Below are 23,745 nucleotides of genomic sequence, written 5' to 3' on the forward strand. Positions count from 1 at the left end.
AAAACAGGTGGTCTTGGTCCAGATCAAACTGAACCATGGTTCGGTTCGTTTGCAGTGTGAAACTACTTTCTGGATGGTCTGGACTTTCAGAGCAATTACAGGAAATCGACACCATAGAAGAAAATGAACATGAGCCACGGTGACACACACGGGGAGGAAGACAGTATTTAACTAATTTATTCCAACGAAGAAACCAAAGCTCAACTTGAAAAGCAGATAAAAATGCTCAAACTTACAACTTATTTTCTGAGAAGTACCAGTCATAACACCATGAAAAATTATTATAGTGGCAACAAACTGAATCTGTTCATTATTTTTTTTTCCATTCAAACTGAAGAGGTTACCGGCTGAATTGGCAACACGCCAATGTCTGACGCACAAACCAGTTAATGTTAAGCATAGAAAGATACGAGTGTACACATGAGTGATGTCAAAGGGATGTAATTATGTCAAACAAGTTCTTTAGTGTGCTTGCAAAATTGCAGCCGAAACAAAAACATAAACTTTGGTTTGGATTTTCGGGTGTGAGAACTCCCTAAGTTAAGAGGATTTTAAGAAGCAAAATTAGTTTCTACAGGAATAGTTCAACAGTTTAGCTTTTTTGTTAAGAGTTTTCTAAGAACACTGATATTGGTTGATTAAATAAAAAGATATAATGGGTTAATTAGTGAGCTCACAGGTTCTGGTAGGTGGATTTTCATAAGCTGTTTCCCCTTGTTTACAGCCTGCATGCTAAAATCCATCTTCATATTTACCAAACAAATATGACCGTGGCATCGATCATCTCACGCAACTTTCAAGTATAACCAGTAATAATAATAACCAGGAAATAGAAAAATGTTCAGGTATTCTTTAGACAGTGATGCATGAAGCAGTTATAATATAAAATGCTTAAAAATATGTTGTTTTATAGGCCTGATAATCACCCTGAAATGACATTTCATGTATTTATACGTTCATGTTTTAATTGATTTTATTTTACTGCTTATTTATATCATTTTATCCTGAATGATATTGTTGTTATTGTTTAATTGAACCACTGAATGAATCTGAGATGTATGAGTTGGGGCAGTTTATATGATATTATACTGTATGGCTACATGTTTGCTGGTAGAATATTTCAGAAAAAAAATATAGTTTCTAATAATTTCACGTTAAACATGAAAAGTTTTTAAATGAAGCGCAATACAGATTAAGACAGGACAATTAGCTGAGCTAGCCAATGAACAGTGGACAACACAGATCCTGAACTTAATCCACAGCGTTTGCTTTTTACCTGGTTAGTCGTGTTGCTGATGGCCATCAACATCTTCTCCAGAGCCGTCTGGAGTCGGCGGCTGATGCCCATTAAATATTCCTCTATCTCGAGCTGTGGCCCCGCCCCGAGCAGCAGGCTGTCCATCATCTTCTGAGACACCTCCAGATCCTCATCGGCCTCCAACTCTCTGGACCACAAGCTCCCGTCGTCGGCACCCGTCTCACTGCCCTGGCAACTTTGTGCAGAGTAATCTAAAATGACCAGAGCAGCACAGGGCGGAAATGTGTCATGTTTACTTCAATGTCTGCATATTCACTGACACAGTTTAGGTCTTAAAGGTCTATTACTGCTTTCTTGTGCTGCTTGCAGATGTATACATTCTGACTTCAGATGGATAAATCAAGATAATAAAAGAAAACTACAAGCATGCATCATGTAAAAAAAAGTTGCTTATTATTTTCTGCCAACTAATCGTTGCAGCTCAACTCACATCTAGAAGTAATTTAGTTTTAAACATTAAAGTCACTTTTAATATCCCTGACAGAACAGGATGCCTACCAGTGCTAAATATACAGTATAACCATAATAAGGGTGGCGCACACATCATCTGATGTAAATGAAACATCACAGTTACACAACTGCCTTTAAGAGAGTTGGTAGATTATGTAATTCACATTTAGTTATTCAACACACTTTCTCATTTTCATTTCAGAGTGTCATGAGAGCAGAGAGAGACAATGTGACTAAAAACCCCTGTTGTATTTCAGTTAATTCTGACAGTATGATACACAGCAAGTAAAGCAGTTGATAGTCTGATGGCGATAAGCAGTTAAAATGTATGGAATGTATTATTCTTTTCACACTATGAAAGGATTTGTAACCACCATAAACATAGCAAATGTAAAATGTCACTGGCTCTACGATTAAATAAAAGACATCCAATGCATCCCAGTACAGAAACATGATGCATTGTGGGAGATCATTTTCAAGAATTATGGGTCACGGATAATTTATTATTATTTACTGTGCTATGACATGAAATATGACATGAAAGTGACATTGGCCATAACTGCACCTCGTCATTTGGGTGTTTATTGCTGCAGAACTAAATGTAAAAAATGTCACGCAGGTACATAACTCAACAAGCACCAACCATAACTTACATGCAAGCATGTGATAAAACCAGCCATCACCTCCCATCAAGGTGAATGTAAAAAAATGACTGATATCTGCAGTAATCTGTAACATGAGCAGCGGTGTTGAAGGAAAATAAGCTTTTGAGAAAACTCGTGTGATAAAAAGTGGTTGTGAGGTTACATGACGGTGGGTTCGAGGAATCTGTCACATATGAGGGCGTCTACACTTTCATTTGACCAGTTTTCAACTGATATTATTTACTGCACAGTATAAAGCAGAGAGCGGTTGGTCTGAGCACAAACATCATTACTGGTCCATTAATACATTTGCAGACATTATATTTCATTTTAGCCTAACAGAAGACTGCTCAATGAAACTACTATTAGTCTACTTTACTAGTAAGACAGAGTTCAGTGATGAATCCAAGGAGCTACAAGTTTGACAAAGTATTGGGAAACTATAAATAGAAAACTTGTCAACATGAGACTTTGTTGTCTTTAGCTACTATGGAGTCACTTCTAACGAACCATTCAGCCGGCAGGGAAATCAGATTTTTCTCTGACCCCTGAAATACATGACTAAATGTCCGTGTGACAACTGTATATGTGCATACAAATACTAACTAATGGTGTGTTTTCTTTCACTATAGAAACTGAACAAAAACCTTCAGGTTAAATAAAAACAGAGAGGAGGATTATCTTCTTAATTATGCACTGCATCATGTCGTCATGGTTTATGATGTTAATGCTCTATTTGTGCTGTAATGAACACAAATTACATTTGAAATTCAACCCCAGAAGTCCAATTTAAAATACATTTAAAAAAATTGAATACTTTAAAACATATTTTGGCTTTGCTTTTCAAATGTTTTTGTTATCCACACTAAACAAAAGTAAACGGATTCAAAGCTCTGTTGAATTTTCTCAAATTTAAGATGCCAGTCTGACGACAGCTCTGCAGCTGCTATTGCATAAAATTACAAAGCACAGCAATATTTCTAGTCCTATCTCGAGGTGCTGTAAAGTAAATATGTACACATATTTACAATTTGCATGCTTTGTAGTGTTTTCTCTGATGTTGTTTCTGACTAACTCTAACCTACAGCTAACTACAGCAACATGTTTGAACTCTTCAATCTGCTGTTCAGACATGGAGACCAGCATTTACGCAAACCTTTACTGAAACTTGAAGTCACTTACCTGCAGCATAAGGTCTATTGGGCTCTGTGTTAGCTCTCTGTGTGGTGGGGAGGGACGGCTGCACTTCACCGGAAGCATCACGCAAACTCTGCATGTGGAGGCCCATCGTTTCCTCTGCTGCTGCCGTGGTCTTCAGGACGTCCACCAGCACCTGACTGAGCTTCTTGTTGGCCTTACGCAGCAGGTGTCTAAAAATCGAGAGAAGATGCTTACGTAATAACGAACACAAAAGAGAAGCATGTGGAGTGCTAACACAGGAGATAACACTAAAATCATAGATGCAAATCAGTCTCAATCCTTTTCATATATTTACAGCACTAAAACAAACAGATATGCAACAAGTTATTCTGAAGGACAAAAATCAATACATCATGTTGCTAATTATGATATACAGTAATGATATAATTTACGCGTCGTTGATCTGATTCTTAAGAAAGAGTCTCGGTACCTTTCAGTATCTTTATCTGAAGACTCTCTATCATCCTGCCATGACAATTTGCGTCCACCAGCCTGCGTTGCTCCCGACCCGCCTGGATCTTCCTCTTCCTCAACTTCTCCCTCAGCGTTGTGTCCCTTCTTTAAGGCCTGGACAGGCAGCAGAGAGAACACAGACAGCAGCCCCGTCATTGCAAAGTTTCTTCTGAATGAACAGACTCCTCGACAGCAGTGGACAGTGTGGCTGTATGTGTCGCCATTAGTAAAAGTGAATTCAAATAGGGCTCTGCAAGGCGCACGCAGACACACAGCGCTTTTCACCAACATGCATGCGCACACGCAAACACACACTTTAACTCCCTTGGAGCTGAGAGAAACACTACTATCTTTGTGCTGCTATGGCAACAGGTGCACCTGACACACAGACTGGCAGTGGCGATGGCTCCACCTTCTGGAAGAATAGCAGTAATGCGGCGAAGTTTAACACTACACTGTGCTTATACTGCAGATAAGATGGGCACTGATTTCAGTCGAAGAATCACTTTTTCAGCTGAAATAACATTTTAGTATCAACATACAAGTACTGCACACTGACATCTGAAAATAGAGATACATTTGAAGCTTAAATATACACAAGATTTTGAAACATAAAGTCAGATATCCATTGATTAAACTCTGTAATTTATGTAATTCATTCAACTTTTATAAGCAATTTATAAGTCTGCTGTAGTGTTGCAATAAATATTATTCTACTCTACGTGTTTTGAATATTTTGTCCAACCCCATTTTCAGACATTAATTTCAGTACCTCCTTTGGACATTTTAAAAGATGACTGTTTGAAACATTAACAATTTTCAACAACTAATAAATATTTATCGAGCTATAATATTCAATTTTTTTTTTTTTTTTTACTTTGAAGTAAATTAAACTGAACCTTATATTGTCAGATTTTATCATCTAAAGATTTTGGACATATTTTTGACCTGGAAGGCTGTAAAACATCTAAGTTTTGTCAAAATAAAACCTTTATTCTGCAATTCACAAAATATTGTTGTGGCTTTCTACGTTGGTTGGTTTTCTTTGGATCACTTTCACAAAAAACAATGTGATAACATTTCTGGTCTTTACAGACACCAGATAATTCAGCAGTGAATAACAGTATGCATGGAAACATTTCAGCACAGAAAAGTACAGCAGTACTTTTTTCATCATTAAAACTAATCTAAAACAATTATTGAGGTTTAATAACTTTTTTTTTTTTTTGACTAATTATTACCACCAAGAGTGTGTTGGAGCAAGTCAATCTCACAAAGAACACTGAACCTGACAGCGACTGCAATCACACGCTCAAAGCTTAATCATGCAATAAATGGTTAGTGAAAACCAAGCAGGCCTTGGGATTCGCTCTTCAAGGCAGCAGGAGTGCTTTGAAAAGAAATCATCCTGAATCAACATGAGGAAACCAGGGAATGCATAGCAGATATATGATGAAACTTTGTACAATCAAGAATCTAAAATATTACTTTTGGAAAGAAGTGGATAAACAAAAATACTTCCTGTCAAACCAGCAAAACTGTTATGACACTGATAAACTAGTTTTTCTCTTAAACTGGTTCTGATCATTTAAGAACTGTTCAAAACATGACAGGACGTCTATGAACTAGTCAAAGCTCACAGCACAAGTTCACTGGAAATATAGAGGAGTAACATTATGATGTTGCACCGCTCTGAATAAGGAGTGTAAGGCTGCACACATGGTTTGTTTCACATGTTGCTGTGTGCCTTAAAGGTGCAGGTAAAAGAAATGCACGCATTTGATGACGCCTATTACTATTTAGTGTTTTGGTCTAATAACATTATAGTAGGTTAAAAAAAAAAAAAGCAATGTGTACATCCAAAAATAAGTATAGGTGCTGGATACCAAAAAAAAAAATCAAAAGGATATATAATATATTTTTTTATAAATATTCTACCTATAATGCATACATTTGGCAAACATGTTGCTGAATAAATTAATCCTGGCTCAAAAACCAAACAAACCTGCTTCAAACACATTATTGCTTATAGGTCTGTACATAACCAAGCACTTATTGTAAACTCGATTCAGGCACCAAATTATTTAATCAAAATTGGCAGTTAAAGCAGTAAAACACAATATTAATCTGAGTTAAAACATACAGAATTAATGATCCAGTAAAGAGATTCAATTCTATTGATGCGACACAGTGCATCTGAAAATGAATGCCACGGCAGCAGTGGGGTTTGTCAGATGGAAGAAATTAATGAATTTGTCGTGTGTGGTTGAGAGTTGAGGGTAAAAATCAACACATCAGGTTGTGACAGTTCAGTACTGACCTGCTCGGGTCCCGATTCACTTTTCTGCAGCTCCTCCTTTAATGTTCTGATCTCAGCGTTCCTCTCCTCCAGCTCCCTCTCCAGTCGCTCCCTCTCCACCTCCTCCAGCCAGGCGCATGCTGTGGGGGAAGCTCTGGGAGTCGGCTCCTCTTTCTCCCTGTCCTCCGCCTCTTCTTCATCCGACAGGGTCTGCATGGAGGTGCTGGTCTGGCAGGCGTATTTGTTGATTCGAGCCCTCTCAGTCTGCTGTGCAAACTCCACGGACATCTGAACTATGGCCTGTGAGGGAACAGGGAGAGCTCCTTTATGATTCTATTTGATGATAGACACAATAGAGATCTAAGAGGGCTGAAATGATGTGTGACTAGATCTTCTTTTGTACTTGTGTGTCCCCGTTCATGCCTTCATGCAACTTTGTTTCAAAGATGAATAACACAATGTATCTGGAGCTGCCGTGATTATTTTCATTATTGATTATTCTGATTATTATTAGAAAATGCAGCTACCCAGATCCTGAGGTAACGTCTTCACAAATCTTGTTTTGTCTTAGCTCCAGTTCACAACCCAGGGTCATTAAGTTTATTATCACACAAGACAAAGACTGAAAATATTCTCTTTTCAGATTGTAAAAGCATGTTAGGCAGTTTTGGTTAATCAACCAACTGAAATTATCAATCACTTCTTGATTCATTGACGATTCATTTTAGCTGAAACTGCTTCCTTTCACGAGTCAAACTCAACTGTTGCCGTCTAGACACATTTCTGTGAATACACAGCCACGTACCTTGGCAACTTCCTCCTCTACTTTCTCCTGGTGTTGCTTCTCTTCTCCGCTGACCTGTCCAGCTCCCCCGAGGCTCTCCGTGGAGCTCCCAGTGCCGCTGATGCCGTTCAGATCCAGCTCTCTCTCTCCTGTGTCTCCCTGATGCTGTTCTCTCTTCCTCTCCTGCTCTCTTTCTCCTCTCACTCTCCTAAGCTCACTGCTGTGCTGCTCTTTAAGAGCAGCTACTTCTTGGATGTACTTGTGGTAGAGAGCTTTCCTCAGCGCCTGCAGCTGTGCTGTCAGGCCAGGAGTCCTGCCAGACCAGCGTGACTCCTCACCTCCCGCTGACAACTCGACATCGCTCAGGTCCTGAGAGGAGTGAAAAAAAAGAAGCAGAAAAGAGCAAGTTACAAAAATAATGTGGCAGATAACAGCCGATTTACTGTGTTAAAATGAGGTAAACTATGCAGTTTTGGACCATTAAAGTTCCTCAGGACTGTTCCAGAAATAAACAGGTTATACTTACTGTAGCTAAACCCCACCTACCCTTTGACCACCGATAAATACACCAGTTTGTTCTCTTTGCCTCCGAGGAACGATGAAGACGATAATGAGCTATCTTGCATTACATTTCAGCAACATCTTCCACTAACACACTACCACTCTGTCTTGTGATGAATCCCTGTCTTGTCTATTTCATAGTCCTTCTCTGGTTGTACTTGCCTCAAACTAAACACTTTAAGCCAAAACACATAATGTCTGAAAGCACCAGCTTTTTGAGGTTTCTCTTTCTCTCCTCTGTCAGTCTCCTACTCTCCTAACTTCTTCTCTGATCGCTGCGTGAAGATGTAAACACCTCAGAAACCCATGCTGTGGAGTTTTGAGGTTGGAGAGAGCGAAAGTGACCAACCAAGGAAGGATAGAAGTTGGAGAGACGAGTGTGAGAGATGGCTTAAATGGATCACGCTTCACTCACGCTAGACGGAATCCTCCTTTCGTGCGGCCGACAAGATGAGGGTAAGTTCTCTTGGTTATAACGGTGTTACGTAACTTCCAGTCCTTTTAATTGTTAGATGTATGTAGGTCCACTCATGACGCTGCTTCTGGAGCTCGGCCGGGGATTTAGGGCACGTTCTAGCCTGAAGGCTGCAACTGCTCCCTCTCACCCACCCTTGCTGTCATAGCGTCTTAATGCATGTGCACGTTTCAGCTTACAGTAAGACGTGATGCATGTGACACAGAAGATTTTAGAAGGCAAAATATAGGATGCAAACCTTTAGCTCCTCTGCGTTCTCCTCCGTCCTCTCAGAGGCGGATGCTGGAATGCTGGACAGAAAAAAAAACGCAATGTCAGTATTAATTGTCTACAACCTAAAGGAAGTTTAAAAGTTTGGGAGTAATTTAAGTTTATTCCCTTGAATAATGTGATGATTATTTAGTGATGAGATTCATAAATAAAACATACAATAAACACACAATATTAAGATTATATAACAACTGCAAAAGTGCTGAAGAAAACACAAAACTTGAAGTGTTGGTATAATTAAGGCTGCAGCTAATGTTTATTTTCATTATAAATCAATCTGCAGACTATTTTGTCAGTTAATTGTTTGATAGTTAAGTGTAAGCTGTAAAAATGATAATTTTTCTTGCAGGTGATGTAATTTTCTGTTCAGTGACTACTTGATTTGTTTTTCAGCTCTTGACATAAAATACAGACAAGAGTGTAACTAACATCTGCGAACAAGGCGTGAAGTAATGTAAGTGACATATTCTGTATATTAATCAGGATACTGTATCTGGATATCAAATATGTGACTGTAGTCTAAATAATTTTCTCGAGCATAGCCAGGAATTGGAAAATAAGGTTGTCAAGTTTTACATTTGCAAAAGCAAACAGTGGAGGGCAGCAGCATCTCGGTCTTAATAGAAACAGTCGGACTCTTCCCTTTAGCCACGAGGTAGAGCTGACATGTTATAAAAAAATTAAATAGATGTGTATAAAAAAAAAAAAAAAGACCGTTAGAGATACAAGTGATTTTTCATACTGTAACATTAAAAACTGACATAAAGTCTAACTTCTGTTCGTTATCTTTGTTCTAACACAGGATGTACAGAATGGGGTAATACAGCAGTTCATGCATACTTCTGACATTTAAGGTGATACCAAATAGTTTTGCCATTTTAGGTTGTGAATCTTAAGTTGTTTTTTTAAAACCAAGTGCGTCATCTCTCAGGTCACATTCACTGTGTTTTCTACTGAGGATTTTTCTCAGGAAGCCACCTGGAAAGACTGAAAGGGTAGTTTTACAGGTTAGTGGGCTAACAACAGGCATGAATAGCACTTCAAACACCCTGGTGAATATTTCATCAGTGCAGGCTTTGTTGTCAACTGAACTGGGTCAGGTAGCTTCCACGTGCTGCACAGGATGTGCAGACCAGCTTCTATTAGAAGTTATCTTTACTGCTGTCAATCATGGAGCTCGGTCTGCTCAGACTGCTCTCCCAGCAAACACACACTGTCAATCAATCAAGTACATTATCAAAGTGAAATCCACTGATTAAAAGTAATATGTGTACAGGAGAGAATTATACAAGCTGGACAAGAGAAGAAAGTATAAATGCAGTGAGTGTGGTCCTGCAAAGCTACAAAGCTGATGGGGCAACAGATTTATGTTGAATTACTACTTCAGAAATATATGGCTGCTCTAATACAAATTTCAGGGCACGTTCTGTTGCGTCACGTCATCACAGAGATGTAAGCTGACAGATGAGTCAAATCAGGCATTCTGGTTTATTGCACAGAAATTATCTACGGCATAGCTATAAAAATCACCTTTTATGTTTTCTGTGTTTAACATTTCCTTTGTAAAAATATATCATTATTGACTTTGTGAGGGAAGTTTTCTCCACAAACACATTTGCCTTCAACTGAAAATGCACGTTTTTGTTTCCATGGTGCGTCACCTGTAGTGGGTCTGAGTGCCTGTGACCTCCTGCAGTCGCTGCTGCAGCATGAAGAGCTCCGTGGCGTATCGCTCCTCTGTCTCTGCGGCCTGCTGATGGTAGTGAGCTCTGAGACGCTCCATCTCTTGTTTGTGACTCTGCTCCAGCTGCAGCTGCTTCTCCTGAGCTTCGGCCTTCAGCCTCTGGAGTTCCACCGAAAGGGATGTAGATGCAGCGGCTCGCTCCTCCAGACCTGACAGATAACCAGGTGAAAAGTGAAATTCATTGCACAGATTAAACTTTAATGTTCACAATGGGAAAATAGGTTGCTGCAAAGGCAAAAGACGGCATGTGCATCAAAGTGAGACATAAACAGGAAAGAGTCAAAGAAACAAATAACTCAATAATATAAAAGTCAATTTTTGCATATAGAGATGAACTGGTTAAAAAGTATTTGCCATGCTACATGTTTCGACTTAAATATAGTATGTTTATATCCAGGATCTAAAAAATATTTACCATTGCCTGTTCACAGAATGACATTTGTATTTTTTTGTGAATGTGAATTAGGCTCAAAACAAGGCAGTCTACAATTTGATTTCTCCGTTTGTAGCTCACAACGAATACAAAAATGTACAATGCAAACAACACTCTAGGCCACAGACTATACGTTGCAAGACGCATACTGTACGTGGAAAGACAAGCATTGCTCAGTTTAATTGTCACATACATGTAGAAAAAACCTTAAAGCCAGACACTAAAGAAGAGAGTGAATACCACATATGCGCAGGTCAGAGATCTCCCTCTCACTGTTACTCTTCAGCTCATCGTAGGCCATCTGCAGTTCAAATATCTGGGAGACAAACAGGTTTGTTAGTGTCATCCTGTTAACACTATTCTCTCAATCAATCTGTGTGCATAATTCCACACTACATACCGACTAATTATAACGACTGATAGTAAACCGATTTATTTTTCTCTAAAAAAACAAAAAATTACTATACTTACCAGTTTTATACTGACAAGAAATGAAATGAAATGATATGCAACCAAAATATGTTACCCAAACTGATACTAATCCAATTAAACTTCATAAACAAATGACAAAATGTTTTTCCAAAGATTTAATAGACATTTTAGGTTTTCTTTGGTATTTTCTTACAATTCTAAATTTGTTTGGACTTTTTCCAGCTGCTCCATTTCATTTGTGCAAAGCATTATAGGAAAACTGTCTCCAAAAAAAAAAAAGAAAAGGTCATTTTGTTAAGGATATTCTATTCCGCTATGTCACCAGTGTGAACATTTACATTTCCACACATATTTACTCAAAACCTGCTTAGATTCAGCATGTAGTGTGAAATTGAACACAGTTTATACAGTTTGTACCTTGTTCCCATCAGATCTCAGCAGAGTCTGAAGCTGTGAAAGTCGATGATGTTCCTGCTCAATTCTCTCCCTCACCTGCTGGAGATCTCTGTAGAGCTCTACAGTAAGAGAGAGCAAAATATAGAGACAGGTTAGACTTGTTTTTTATTTTATTGGAACGTGTAAATCCATTGCCGTGAACACACATAGTTGCGTGTTTAGGTAGAAGTATTGTGTATCTACAAAGTGATCCACGCAGGCCCTCAGTGCTGCGTTCAATGAGAACACGTGTTTTATTATTTGTAATACTTATTTAATACTGCACTGTAATTCTTTAAAAAGTGTACCTCTGGCCTCCAGGACAACTGAGGTGGATTCACTAGTTACTGGTCTTTCCTCTGAAGAGAGCGGCCGGCCGTCAGCATCAACACTCTCCAAATACTCTTCACCAAATATCTTTCGAAAAGACTGGAAACAAGACAAAGCCAAGGTTGCAAAGTAAGGTCATGCGGCAACACAATATATTAAAATTCATTCATAAAACTACTGTATTTTTATATTTATATATATATAGTTACCAGAATGATCTCACTGCATTCTTCTGACACAGCTCGTATCATGTTCTGGTATTTGATTTTCCGTTCATCTGAGGAGAAACAAGCATAAAGTAGATAAAGGTAATATCATGAAGTGTTTCTCTATAACTAACAAAGTACAAAAATCCATCTGATTTCTGTCCCGTTTCGATCTAAACCATGTGGTGCCACTCTGCCACAAAACACAGATACACACACAGCCGTCCAGCTACAGCTCTGCTCACCCTGGTTGCCGTGGTCTTTCAGGTCCTGCACTTTCAGCTCCAGAGAGTGTTTGCGGGCGTCCGTCTCCTCCTGCAGCAGCTCGAGCTGGGCGGCATGGATCTGGGACAGGCTGATGCACTGGGCCTCCATCTGTAGCCTGCACTCACCCTAAACACAGGAAGAAGATATCATCGCATCAACATGGAATAATACACGGGGAAACATGCATTTTCATGTACCGTACATTTATAAAGTGATATTCTATTGGAGTGTTTGTGTTAATGTTGCTAAAAATGGTCAACACTGGATGACAAGTGATAAAAAAAAATAAAAAAAACAGTGTCTACAAACAAAGCGTTGAGACTGGGAGAGTAAAAAAAAAAAAAAAAAAAAAAAAAAAAAAAAAAAACACTTAAAGTTGACCACAAATTGAATTAACAGGCACGGTACATCTATTTGCTAATCAGAGGATATAAATGATTAGGTAGAAAAATTCCACCGATCCTATTTCTACGACAGCCGCGGCAGAAGCTATCTGTGTAAAGGACGAGAGGTCTGCTATTATCACTTCTGTAACAGGGAACAAAAGGCACACTGTGAGGCTTCTTTCTCTAATTATGCATTATGCATTAGCACTAATTTGTTAGGGTTACACAATTATGAAATTGGGATTCTGTTACCTTTGATGTCCCATGTTTTAAAGTGCACTCTACATTTTAATTAGGCTGTATTTAAAATGCTTTGTTACGATACAATCTCCCCGTTTGTACTGCATCTAACAGTGCAGTGGAGAGACTCCTTTTCAAACCTGTTCATACTCAGACGCTGCTGCGTAAAACATGCAAATGAGAAACATTCAGAGCCTCGTAAGCGGATGGCAGCTGTGCTATGATGTGTCACTGCGATACACAACAACTAAGACAGAATTACTTCTACAATAAAACTGAGCTTACACGAAATATAACCACTACTGCAGAGGAAATTACTAAAATATACAAAACTCACTCTGCATGTATTCTGAAAGAACGACTCACGCCTATAGATTTGTTTTCAGAGGAAGGTACGAGTGATTTAAACTCTGAAGCTCCGAGTTGTTTTTCTGACATTTCCAGCTGGAAAAAAAAAACCTCCCCAAATTCAATCATCAACCGCTTCACAACTGCAAGGACAAATTGAACAACCTTGGACTTTATGGATGAGAGACACTTGTGGGGATTTCAAAGTCCCTCTGTGCCCATCACCAAACCAAAAAAATTGATTCGTACCCTTTTAGACACCACGTGAACCACAGCACTCTGAATTCCTGTATTTTCAAAAGCTTGCGCTGCACCTCATCAGCTTTTCACTGCATTAAGTAAAGCACGCTCACAACACTCCGCTTTGTTTGCTGCACGCTGTAATGAATACCCGCATGGCCAATAGAAATGAGGTAGTCAGCTAGGCACCGAAGGCAAAATGGAGGAAAAGCTGATATTGTGTGTTTCTTTAATTCCCTGAATTTTACAACACATGATTGCATTTATATCAGGACCTCAGGAGGAAAGACCAAACAGTCAGGTAGGTTAAAGGTAGGCAAAATGTGCAGTGTAGCTTATATGATAAACTTTGTTCGGGTTTTGTTATATGGTCGTAGACGTAGTCCTGCTCGGGGTTTGAAAACTGCCTCTTTGCTATGTCCTCTCTGACTTCCCTGAACACCTCGTCAGATGAGGGCTGAGCCAAGCAACAAGTGCAGCGCAGATCACGTAGTGTCTCAAAGTGCATTTATAGAGTAAAAAAAAACAGGCATGAACATGTTAATGTTACTGAACCTGTTCTAAAGATTCTAACATGTAGCTCTCTTAAATTTAAAGCAACAGACATAAAACAAAAACTAAGCTGCATCTATTTGAATCATAATAGTACCAGTTGGCTTCTTTAGTGAATGCGCTGCACTTTGCGATTTGTTAAAATGTTGGTGCGTTGCATTTTAATAACAGATACAGCCTGGTTCCCGACAAAAGGAGCTCCAGGTTCAAGAGAATTAGTGGAAGTGGATTTTTTTTCTTGGGTACAGAAGTAACGAGTAGGTCACACCCATTGTGCAACTCTTGTACTGCTTGTTTGCCTTTCTTCACAGCGGGAGTTTAGTATGATACCAAAAGATGAATTATATAATAAGATATACTTCATGAAAAATGTATGTTTGGTTGCTGGATTCATCGAGAGGTTTACTTAGATTTTGTTGGCACATTTTGGCACAGCATCTTTTAGAGCTCAGTGGGAATTTTTTTCTCTCACTTGAGCATCTGCTTCAGGGCACCGTAAAGGACCATCCCCAGCTGCAGCCTGGCATCAAGGACCATTCTGCTCTGAAGACAAGACGGTTGGGTTTTTTTTTTACATTTGATTTCATGTCATACCATCACCTCTTTATTTCTGTCAGTGCAGCTCTGCTCCGATAGCATTTGTTATTTTTGAATTGTTGCGAGTCCTCTGGTACCACTAATGAAGATGCTAAGTTTGTTGAGTTGTTTTGTCTGCTGATTTCCAGCTGCAGTTAAATTGTTTATTCTACTCTCAAGTAAAAAAAAATTTGTGATTGAGACCTGCCTCTAAACAGAGAAGAACAAGCAGCCTTATGTGGCAATTTCAGGTGTGTCTACAATGCAAATGATTAAAAGTGTAATTCAGCAGACTGAAATAAGTGTTTTGTAACATGTTGGTGGAGGTACACTGTTTGGCGAGTCCTATGTGTATCACTCTTTTGAACCTACCTCAAAAAAAAAAAAGAGAGGAAAAATATTCTTCTGCAAGGTCAGCTGTATTGCAGCAGTGTGAGCACCTATTTATTGACCTTTACACCACACTGTATGATGTATCAAAGCAACTGAGAAATAAAGGGCAGGATGTGAGCTTAAGTGACATTTACATGCTCAGTCGTCTCTCCTTCTTCTGCTCTCTGACCCACGGCATGCTCTGTGTGGATGCCCGTCCCATGCCGGCTCACCTAAAAGAGCGAGCAGAAGAAAAATAGTCCAGTTAATTCGAAACGGTCTCAAACAGTTTTCTAGTACAAATGCAGACAAATAAGACACTAATGGGAAAAATAAAAGGATAAAATGCACCATTATGAATCACTTCCTGAGAGGGAGCACAGACAAACTGTAGCAAGTGCAGATACCACCGTGTTTTAAAAAAAAACTAGACCAGGGGCCATCAAAATGTTCAGAGACTGTTCCGGTTGCTCAGAACCGTCATGTGCACGGAGCAAGAAGAAGCAATAACCTGTGTGAGTAAGTATTCCAAGTTTCGTTGCTTGATCGACATCGGCGCCTGAGTTACTCACATTTTTGTGACACCTGGAACATGCGTATATGCGATTTGAACATACACCTCAAACCTGAGCAGAGAGTGCTCATTAAAGATTGCGTCAAACTGAGGAAATTGGCAACAGAGGCCCTTGATTTGCTTCAAAAGATCTATGGGAATTAAGCAATAAGGGGTCTTAAGAGGCATTCGCATTTCAAGAGGGGCACTGTCCCAAACCGAAAAAAAAGGGCCTGGCAGGTCAGCAGCAACCAGGTGGGTCAGACTGTCAACACTAAGTTCCACTGTGATGTTCTGTGACGTCCGAGGGAAACAACGTAAACTGTGGCGCGATGGCACTTCGGTTCTCCAACATGACAACACACCTGCTGACAGCGCATCAAAAACGGTCAAATTTCACGCCAGCAACAACACATTCGTAGCTCCCCACCAATCCGACTCATTGAATTTGGCTCCCTGTGATTTCTCTATGTTCCCAAAAAATTGTAAGATTTATCAAAATAAGATTTATCAGCTGCTTTCCCTACTCTGTGGACATCGCTGCGCTGAACTCTGTTTGTGTGCAACGGAAACAGTCCCTGAACTTTCTGATCTAGCCTCACATTCTTTGGGTGGAAATGTGCTCAGAACATCAAATACACATCTTATAAAATGGCACTGCTCAATTCTGCAAAGCATCAATAGCATATGTTACAACAAGAATTGCATTTTAGGTGGTTTTGGCATTCAAACTAAGCACATACTGTTTTCCAACCCAGGAGGTGACAAAAACAATATGAAACACAGGCGTGAAATGGCAGACAGACACTGTACATCTTTAGCCTTGTGTATTTGCGACACATCTTGAAGGGACACAGACACAGAAGTGACTGGGTTAAAATGGCTTCTCACCTCAAACCCTTCACTCCCTGCAGGATGGAAAGAAACTAGAATGTACACATTTCTACACAACGGCAATGAGTCACAGCTATCAGAAGGCTGGTTGATTGCTCTTTTTTTTTTTTTTTTTTCTATTTTCAGCCTTTTTAAAAGCAACATTATATTCGGTTAGAGCAGCGTCAAATTAAATCAGATTATACACATCGCCCCTTTAAAAGTAGAAATGAGCAGAATATCGATGGTGTTGACACTTCAGTGTTACATGCATGCTGTGCTGTGCGTGCATATTCTCTTTTGCATCATTCTTCCCACAATAACTGCAGCGAGTGGTCTGCATAAACTTAAAAACATACGGCCATCCTCTAACACAACACTGACTGCTGCTACCTCTCAGAGCAAGCCTGCAGACACTCAGGCAATTCGCAATCATGACTGTTACTCACTGGAGAGAAAACATGTCAGTGCTGAAAAGCCTCTGTCATATTCTCTTCAATAATACAGCCTGATCTGTCTGTCAATGCAGTCCACACATTTCTGATGATGCTAATTACAATATCAAATATCCCAGTAATAATTGCGTACTAAGGCATTGAATTCCAGCAACGCTTTCTTTTTGACATGCAGTTTTTGAAAAGCCTTTTACTCATTCACTCAAACATGTAATTTCATCAAGAGGCAGAGAAAAGACAGCGTTTTAGTGAAGTGAGCACCTACCCCTTTCTGGATGTAGTCTCTGCCTCCGTCTCCCTGGTACCCGTCAGTGGAGTCCTCCTTACCGGCCCTCTCTTGTGAACATGACATAACCCGGCTCTCCATCTGAAGCTGCATCTCCTCCTCTGCAGCACTTTTAGCTCTCTCCTCCTCTTCCATCACCACTGCCTCCTCGTCCTCCTCCTCCCCCCGTTGCTCTTCTCTGCGGTCTGAAAGAGCGCTGCCCACTTTGCCCTGCTGCTTCGACCTCTGCCGTCTCTTGCGCCTGCTTGACCCCGAGGCTGCAGACTTCTGCTGTGAGGATCGTCCTTCAACAGGTCCCTCCCCCGAGAACTGCCCCGCTGCTGGAGACGGAGTGTGCGAGAGCCTGTGGCGCTCCAGAGTCTGCCGGATGCCGTCTCTCTCTGCTTCAGCCCCCCGTAAGAGGGACTGAAGAGTCTTCATCTCCTCGTGCAGAGATTGAATCTGAAGTTGATGATCCTCCAATGAGCGAACTGGCTCAGCAGCTTGCTCTTCCTCCTGGAGCTTAGCTTTTCCCCGGGCATCCTGCCCTCGCATAATCTCTTGCTTCTTTTCCAGTTCCTTCACGAGGCTTTCATTTCGGTCAATGACCTTTGAGTTTTCTTGCTGCACTTTCATCAGCTCTTCTTCCAGCTGTCCCACTTTGCTCTCAGTAAACATCAACTGCTCTTTAACTTCAGAAAGCCTTCCAGACAGGCTTTCCTTCTCACTCAACGTAACATTAAGCTTCTCCATTAGCTCAGTGGAATCTTTTTCTACCACAGCTTTAGTATCTGTACTTGTATCCTCCATTTTGGTGTCTCTGCTGCTCTCCTCCACCTCCCGAATCTGTGCCTGAAGGCTGGCAATTTTCGCCTCAAATTCAAGCGTCTCCCTCAGTGTCCTCTCCTCTAACTGTGTCTTGGCCTCAGCGAAACATGTATACTCATCCTTGAGCTCCTGATAGTTTACCTCAAAATTCTTTTCAGCGAAAGAGAAAGTAGTCCTCTGCTTTTCAACTTCCTCATGGAGCTCAGCTACTTGTTGCTGTATTTGATTGTTCTCTGCAGCAAGAGTCTTAATTTCCAGCGATTTGGAGTCCAACTCTTCTTTCAAAGTGTTATTAGACTCAACCAGTGTCTCCTTTGCCAGTTGATGCTCCTTCAGTTTGTTCTCCCAATGCTGCTCTTTCTCTTTTGTCTGGTTTTCGAGCTTCTCTGTCTTTTTACGTAATGTCTGGATTTCCTTCTCCATTCTAGCTCGTTCCTCTCCTCCCTTTCTAAGTTCCTCGAGCTCTACCTGAAGCTCTTGGAGCTGTTGGACAAGATCATCCGCTTTTGAGTTGTGCAAAGCCAGCTTCAAATCTTCTTTGAGTCCGAGAATTTGGTGCAAAAGTTCATCTCGCTCAATGGCAAAACCTGCCTTCTCTCTTTGTAATAAATGCAGGTCTTCTTCATGATCAATACGCAGCTTGTCCAGTACTTTCGCATGTTTGATAGCAGCTTCATTAAGAAGGTTTTCTGTGTTCAGAAAACTCTCCCTTTGCAGTTGTTCCCTAAGAAGGGTGAGTTCTTCCTCATGGCTGAACAGAAGCTGAGTCCTCAGTCGTTCCAGCTCCGCTTCCTGCGACTCTGCCATGCGGTCCAGCACGGCATCTTTTTCCCTCTCGAGCATCTCCAGCTTGATCTTGTAATTGGTTATTTCAGAATCGTGTTTTGTTTCTGCTTCTTGCGCAGCTTCCTGAGCAGCAGATAGCTCACTCTTCAGACCATCAATGGTCTCCTGGAGGTGCTGCAGTTCACCTTGTTTGCTTTCCTGAGAGATGAGACTGTGGGAGACCTGCTCCACTTTCTCCTTGGCTGAATGGAGATCTTGAAGAAGATCCTCAACCTTGGCCTCCAAGTTGAACTTCTCCCGTGTGACATGACTGAGCTCACGTCTGACTTTATCGTGCATTGTTTGAGACTCTTCTAATGTCTCTTGAAGTTGCCTAATCTTAGCACTGAGAGTTTCCACTTCAACAGTGCTGCCACTGAAGCTTTGAGACTGTTGCTGCACCTTTAGAAACGCAAGCTCAGCATGATGTTGCTCGATCATTTGCTGCGCTCTCGCTGCGTGCTGCAAATTGAGCTCCTGCTTCATTTGGACTATTTGCTGGCCGTACATCTCATCCAGCTCTGCCCTGAGAAGTTCGAGCTTCCTCACAGTCTCTTCCTGCATTTTTTTAATGGTGTCACTTTCAGACAGGCTTCCCTGGTGATAACGCTTCTGCAGATCTTCCACTGTGCCCATGAGCTGCATGATTTCATTAGATGACATTCGCTCTTTCTGTCTGGAGATTGCAAGTTCTCCTTTACAGCTTTCTAACTCCATTTGCTCCTTCTCCAATTGTAATTTACAACTCTCTATTTCACTTTTGCAACTTTCTAGGTCAGACTTAGAGCTTTCCAAATCATCAAAGTATTTGTCTAGCTCGGATTCCTTTGCAGACATTCGCTGTTGGAGGTCACGCAAGCGATTTTCAGAAGTCTCCAGCTCGTCTTCCAGCTGCGTAAGGGAACAGTCACGTTCTGAAATCAGTCTCTCTTGCTCTGCTATGGTGATGTCTTTCTTATCTGACTGGTACATAATACTCTCATCTACAGTCCTTCCCACATGAACAAGTTCCTCTCTGAGCAGCATCAGTGAGCGCTCATGTTCTGTGATTATTGCAGTGTGCTCTAAAATCAACTGATTTTTCTCTTTCAGTGTTTGTGCAAAAGACTCCTCTGCTGTTCTGAACTTCGACAGCGACTGCTCCTGATTCAGAATAGCTTTTTCTTGTTCAGCAATCAGAAGGTCTTTTTCATTTATCCTTTGGGAAAATGAATCTTCTGATCTTCCCCCCGACTGTAAAGACAAATACATTTTAGAGATGATTGGACAAGATTGAAAGCATCCTCTACAACCACTCAGATTTAACAGAATAAATGTTTAAAACACTCTGTGACAAATTTACACAAGCCAATTTCTCACCATCTCCACCTCAGTGAGCTTGTGTTGAAGTTGGCTGATGTGCTCCAGCTGTTCACTGCTCCTCTCCTGGTGCTGCCTGACCTCGACGTTCATCTCCTCCAGCTGCTGTTGGTATTGAACGAGCTGCTGCTTGGCCTGCAGAAGATCAGCTGCAGTGCTGCTGTGGCTGGTATTCCTCAGTGTCTCGCCTGCCTGCAGCTGTGATTGGCAGTCAGATCAGATGGTAGTCAGAGTGTGGGAAAACAAAAGGGAAAACACCTGAATAACAAGTGGTAAAATAAAATAAGAACTGTGTGAAAAGAACAGACTAAACAAACAAAAACTTCCCACCTGCTGGAACTGAATATGTAGTTTCTGACTTTGCTCTGTCAGCGCCAGGAACTCTTTCATGATCTCATCTTTCTCTTCACGAGCTTGCTGGAGGTTAGATGTGAGCTGGGTGATGATGCCATCTCGCTGCTTCAGAGCTGCTTCAAAGTCCTGCAGCTATACATTTTAAATGGAATTAAGTAAAATTACTCCTGACTTATACCACTGAGCAGTAAAACTGAGAAACGAGAGAAAAAAAAGAGCAATATTCTGAAAATAGTGTTTAAAAACAGCAGTAAAGGTAACATATACACACAAATGTTGACCTGCAGCACTCTAAGGAAACATATAAACTGTTAACGATGAAGGTAGGGATAAAGAAAATTCCCATCCTATTACTTTAACCTTAATATCAAACTACTTCTCTAAGTATGGACATTTAATAGATATTTCAAACAAATTGAAAGGTGTTAACATGCAAATAATGCACTGTATGTCTGACATTTGGGAGTAAAAATTGTTAAATTACAGGCGAGAATTTATTGTCTTTCGATAAAAATCTGATGACTTTGGCACACGGAAGGGACCAGATCATAGAGTGAAAAATAATTACGTGAGAAACTAAAAATAGGTCTAATTTCAGTTGACTTAATTAGTTTGGCTTTTTTTTTTTTTTTTTTCTAATAAGAAAAGTGGAATAATCTCCACCTATTGGTATTTTCTCAAATAACAGGCAGGAGCGAAGCCTTAACAATAACAGTGGAACAAGAAATGCAAAAGAGTGATATGACATTTACTTGCTGCACTCCTTCTGTGCCGAAGGCGGACCTGATTTCCTCCAGCTCTCGACTCAGCTCCTCCACCGCCTGAGTCTTCGCCGCCAGTGCTTCCTCCATATCCTGCATCGAGCTGCCCTTTGTCACCTGTTGCAGGGCCTCCACCTCCTCCTGAGCAGGAAGACACCGGTCAGAGCTAACATAGCATGTACAAGGTTTTGGTGAGGGACCAAAGGGCAACACAGCCTTAAGTTAAAAGAGCCTCATGAAAGACAGTGCGGTAAATTTGTTAATGTTATCAACTTTCCCAGTTTAATCATGAATACTTGTATTGAAGATGTCAAGATATTCTGTAGTCCTCCGAAAACAGGTAACTGCCGGAGACGACAACAGCCTCGCAGATAAGTCTTCAAACTTTACAGTGGACAAGCATTTCTGGGTTAGATTATGAGTTAATAAGGCCTATAAGCTTAAAATATTTCCTGTTAGCAACCTGGAAATCCTGGAAATAGTTAAAGACGAACAGCAAAGTTGTTAGAGATAAGTTACTCGGGCACAAACACTGTTGTAGTTGGTTTTCAAAATAAATGACAGGAAATTAAAGGGAGAAGAAATTGCAATGAGATATTTTTTTCATGTAAAGTAATCGCGAATATAATCTTCATGTCAGGTGTTTAGTTTTGTCATAAAGTAACTGTAACCAATTCTTATTTAAAGTTAACATTGGACATATATTGCTGAATTTTTCTTCCAATACTTCCCCTTAAATAATAATTTAAATAAGTACCTGACCTCACTCGATGGCCAAAAGCATCAAATTCATGAAAATCATAAGTCTCCAACTGTTTTTACACTATGCTTTTTTTTTAGGGAATAACTTTTACAATCTTTGACATTTCCTTCCTCAATGCAGACATAAAATATATCCTCATTAATATTCAGGAGTTTGTTAAACCCTGTTCATTCAGGACATGATTACAAGCTTTGATGGGAGACAGCACGAATCAAAAGAAATGAATCATCACTTTGAGGCTTTAATTCTTCAGACAATTAGCAACGTTCAAACATGTTTCATCTCATGAAGGAAGCAAAACATTTTTATTCAACTACTTCGAGAAAAGGAATCAAAGTATTCAAATATTTCTAATGATCTTTAGTTCTATAAATGCTCTTTGACTCGATCTTGGATTTAAAACTAATCTTTGTCATTTCTCTGTAATTTTTGTTGGACTTCAAACATTTCTGGTTTTGTTCTCTGTCTGTCCGACGCTGCATTGATCAGCGTCTCCCAGGTTTCTGTCTCCTCTGTCTGAATATCATCTTGGTGAATCTTCAGCACTTTGTGTGACACCTCTCATCATCCACCCTCGCTCACTCCATTCTCCTTCAGCTTTCAGAGATAATTTACACCTCTAAAATGTCACCAAGCCCTTGTTAAGTCTTAAACTCCTCCTCAACCATTTGGGCTTTCAAAGTTGTCATTTATAGTTTTGAGATTTCTTTACCCCACAGCACAGTTTTCAAAACCTAATATAGACTGTACGTAGGTACGTATATAGTCAAGTCAGTATGGCATTAAAAAAGCACAGCTAGTGAGTTATAGGAAATCTTGCAGAAGACTAAAGTGTTAAGCAAACAGAGCAAAGTCCAGCAGCCAGTGGGGTTTGTTAGCAAAGCCAGAGCAGAGCCGAAAGAACTGCTTGATGGGATTACTGTACCCAGATAAAATCCTTGGAAGACATCATTAGGTTATCTGTCAGCTCATCGTGGCACCCATTCACCTGTTAATTCACAAGGCTCTCAGTCAAACATCAAGATCGGGGAACTGCACTGGAGAAGCCCACATAATCTCAGAAATCATCTTCAGGGAAGATTTGTGCTCTGAAACACAACAAGTCTGATGAATTGTTTAATTTATGCTCCTTTAAAAATACTCTAAAATGCTGGTTTTAATGGGATAAAGGCATTAACTACACTCACATTTGAATTATCGTTTTAATAATTTCCATTTCATTAATTGAGTCTAAGAGTAAAACAGTCTTGCCGAGTCAGACAACAGATGTTTTTAATGTATCAACAAGTAACAAATTACACAAATGCAACAAAGCAGCAGAAAATCGGAAAGGAGTCCACAGATTTTCCAACGATACTGATTTTTCATTGTAAGTGACACCGACTGGTTCGCTTTTACTTCACTCATTGTCGGAAAAGGTGTTGAGCTGCCAACAAGGACCTTTTTCAGGATGATAATGTTATCAGCTTTCAATTGGTTTGACTCATTGGATACACACCAGAGGACCTGTTCATAGCTGGTATTAGCGCGCGTCCTGGGTGATCTGATCACAAGTGGTCACTGACACACACGTGGAGGCGCATGTTACTGCCAGGTGTGAAATGACGTACTTAAAGCTGGCCACTTCAGTTCGGATCACCCAGGACGCATGTTAATATCACGTCTGAACATGGCCAAAGAGACGAGCCACGACA

At 40.3% G+C, this 23,745-nt stretch overlaps 1 protein-coding gene across 1 annotated transcript in view; it reads right to left on the minus strand.

Annotated features, from left to right (window-relative positions):
* akap9 (A kinase (PRKA) anchor protein 9) overlaps window positions 1-23,745 on the minus strand; it is a 69,136-nt gene that overhangs the window by 31,991 nt on the left and 13,400 nt on the right. Inside the window, exons 4-21 of the mRNA XM_069694263.1 lie at window positions 22,977-23,039; window positions 21,280-21,429; window positions 20,504-20,659; window positions 20,174-20,371; window positions 17,162-20,047; window positions 15,171-15,248; window positions 12,280-12,427; window positions 12,038-12,105; window positions 11,807-11,927; window positions 11,481-11,578; window positions 10,869-10,947; window positions 10,116-10,374; window positions 8,423-8,474; window positions 7,170-7,517; window positions 6,386-6,664; window positions 4,043-4,179; window positions 3,595-3,782; window positions 1,277-1,509 (exon numbers count right to left, since the gene is read on the minus strand). Coding sequence (XP_069550364.1) covers window positions 1,277-1,509; window positions 3,595-3,782; window positions 4,043-4,179; window positions 6,386-6,664; window positions 7,170-7,517; window positions 8,423-8,474; window positions 10,116-10,374; window positions 10,869-10,947; window positions 11,481-11,578; window positions 11,807-11,927; window positions 12,038-12,105; window positions 12,280-12,427; window positions 15,171-15,248; window positions 17,162-20,047; window positions 20,174-20,371; window positions 20,504-20,659; window positions 21,280-21,429; window positions 22,977-23,039 — 5,541 coding nt within the window. The remainder of the gene's footprint in view (window positions 1-1,276; window positions 1,510-3,594; window positions 3,783-4,042; window positions 4,180-6,385; window positions 6,665-7,169; window positions 7,518-8,422; window positions 8,475-10,115; window positions 10,375-10,868; window positions 10,948-11,480; window positions 11,579-11,806; window positions 11,928-12,037; window positions 12,106-12,279; window positions 12,428-15,170; window positions 15,249-17,161; window positions 20,048-20,173; window positions 20,372-20,503; window positions 20,660-21,279; window positions 21,430-22,976; window positions 23,040-23,745) is intronic.

This window comes from Brachyistius frenatus, unplaced genomic scaffold (genome assembly GCF_029030835.1).
Source record: "Brachyistius frenatus isolate BFR_SWC_R1_liver_20210118 unplaced genomic scaffold, ASM2903083v1 Contig_2, whole genome shotgun sequence".
NCBI lineage: Eukaryota > Metazoa > Chordata > Actinopteri > Embiotocidae > Brachyistius > Brachyistius frenatus.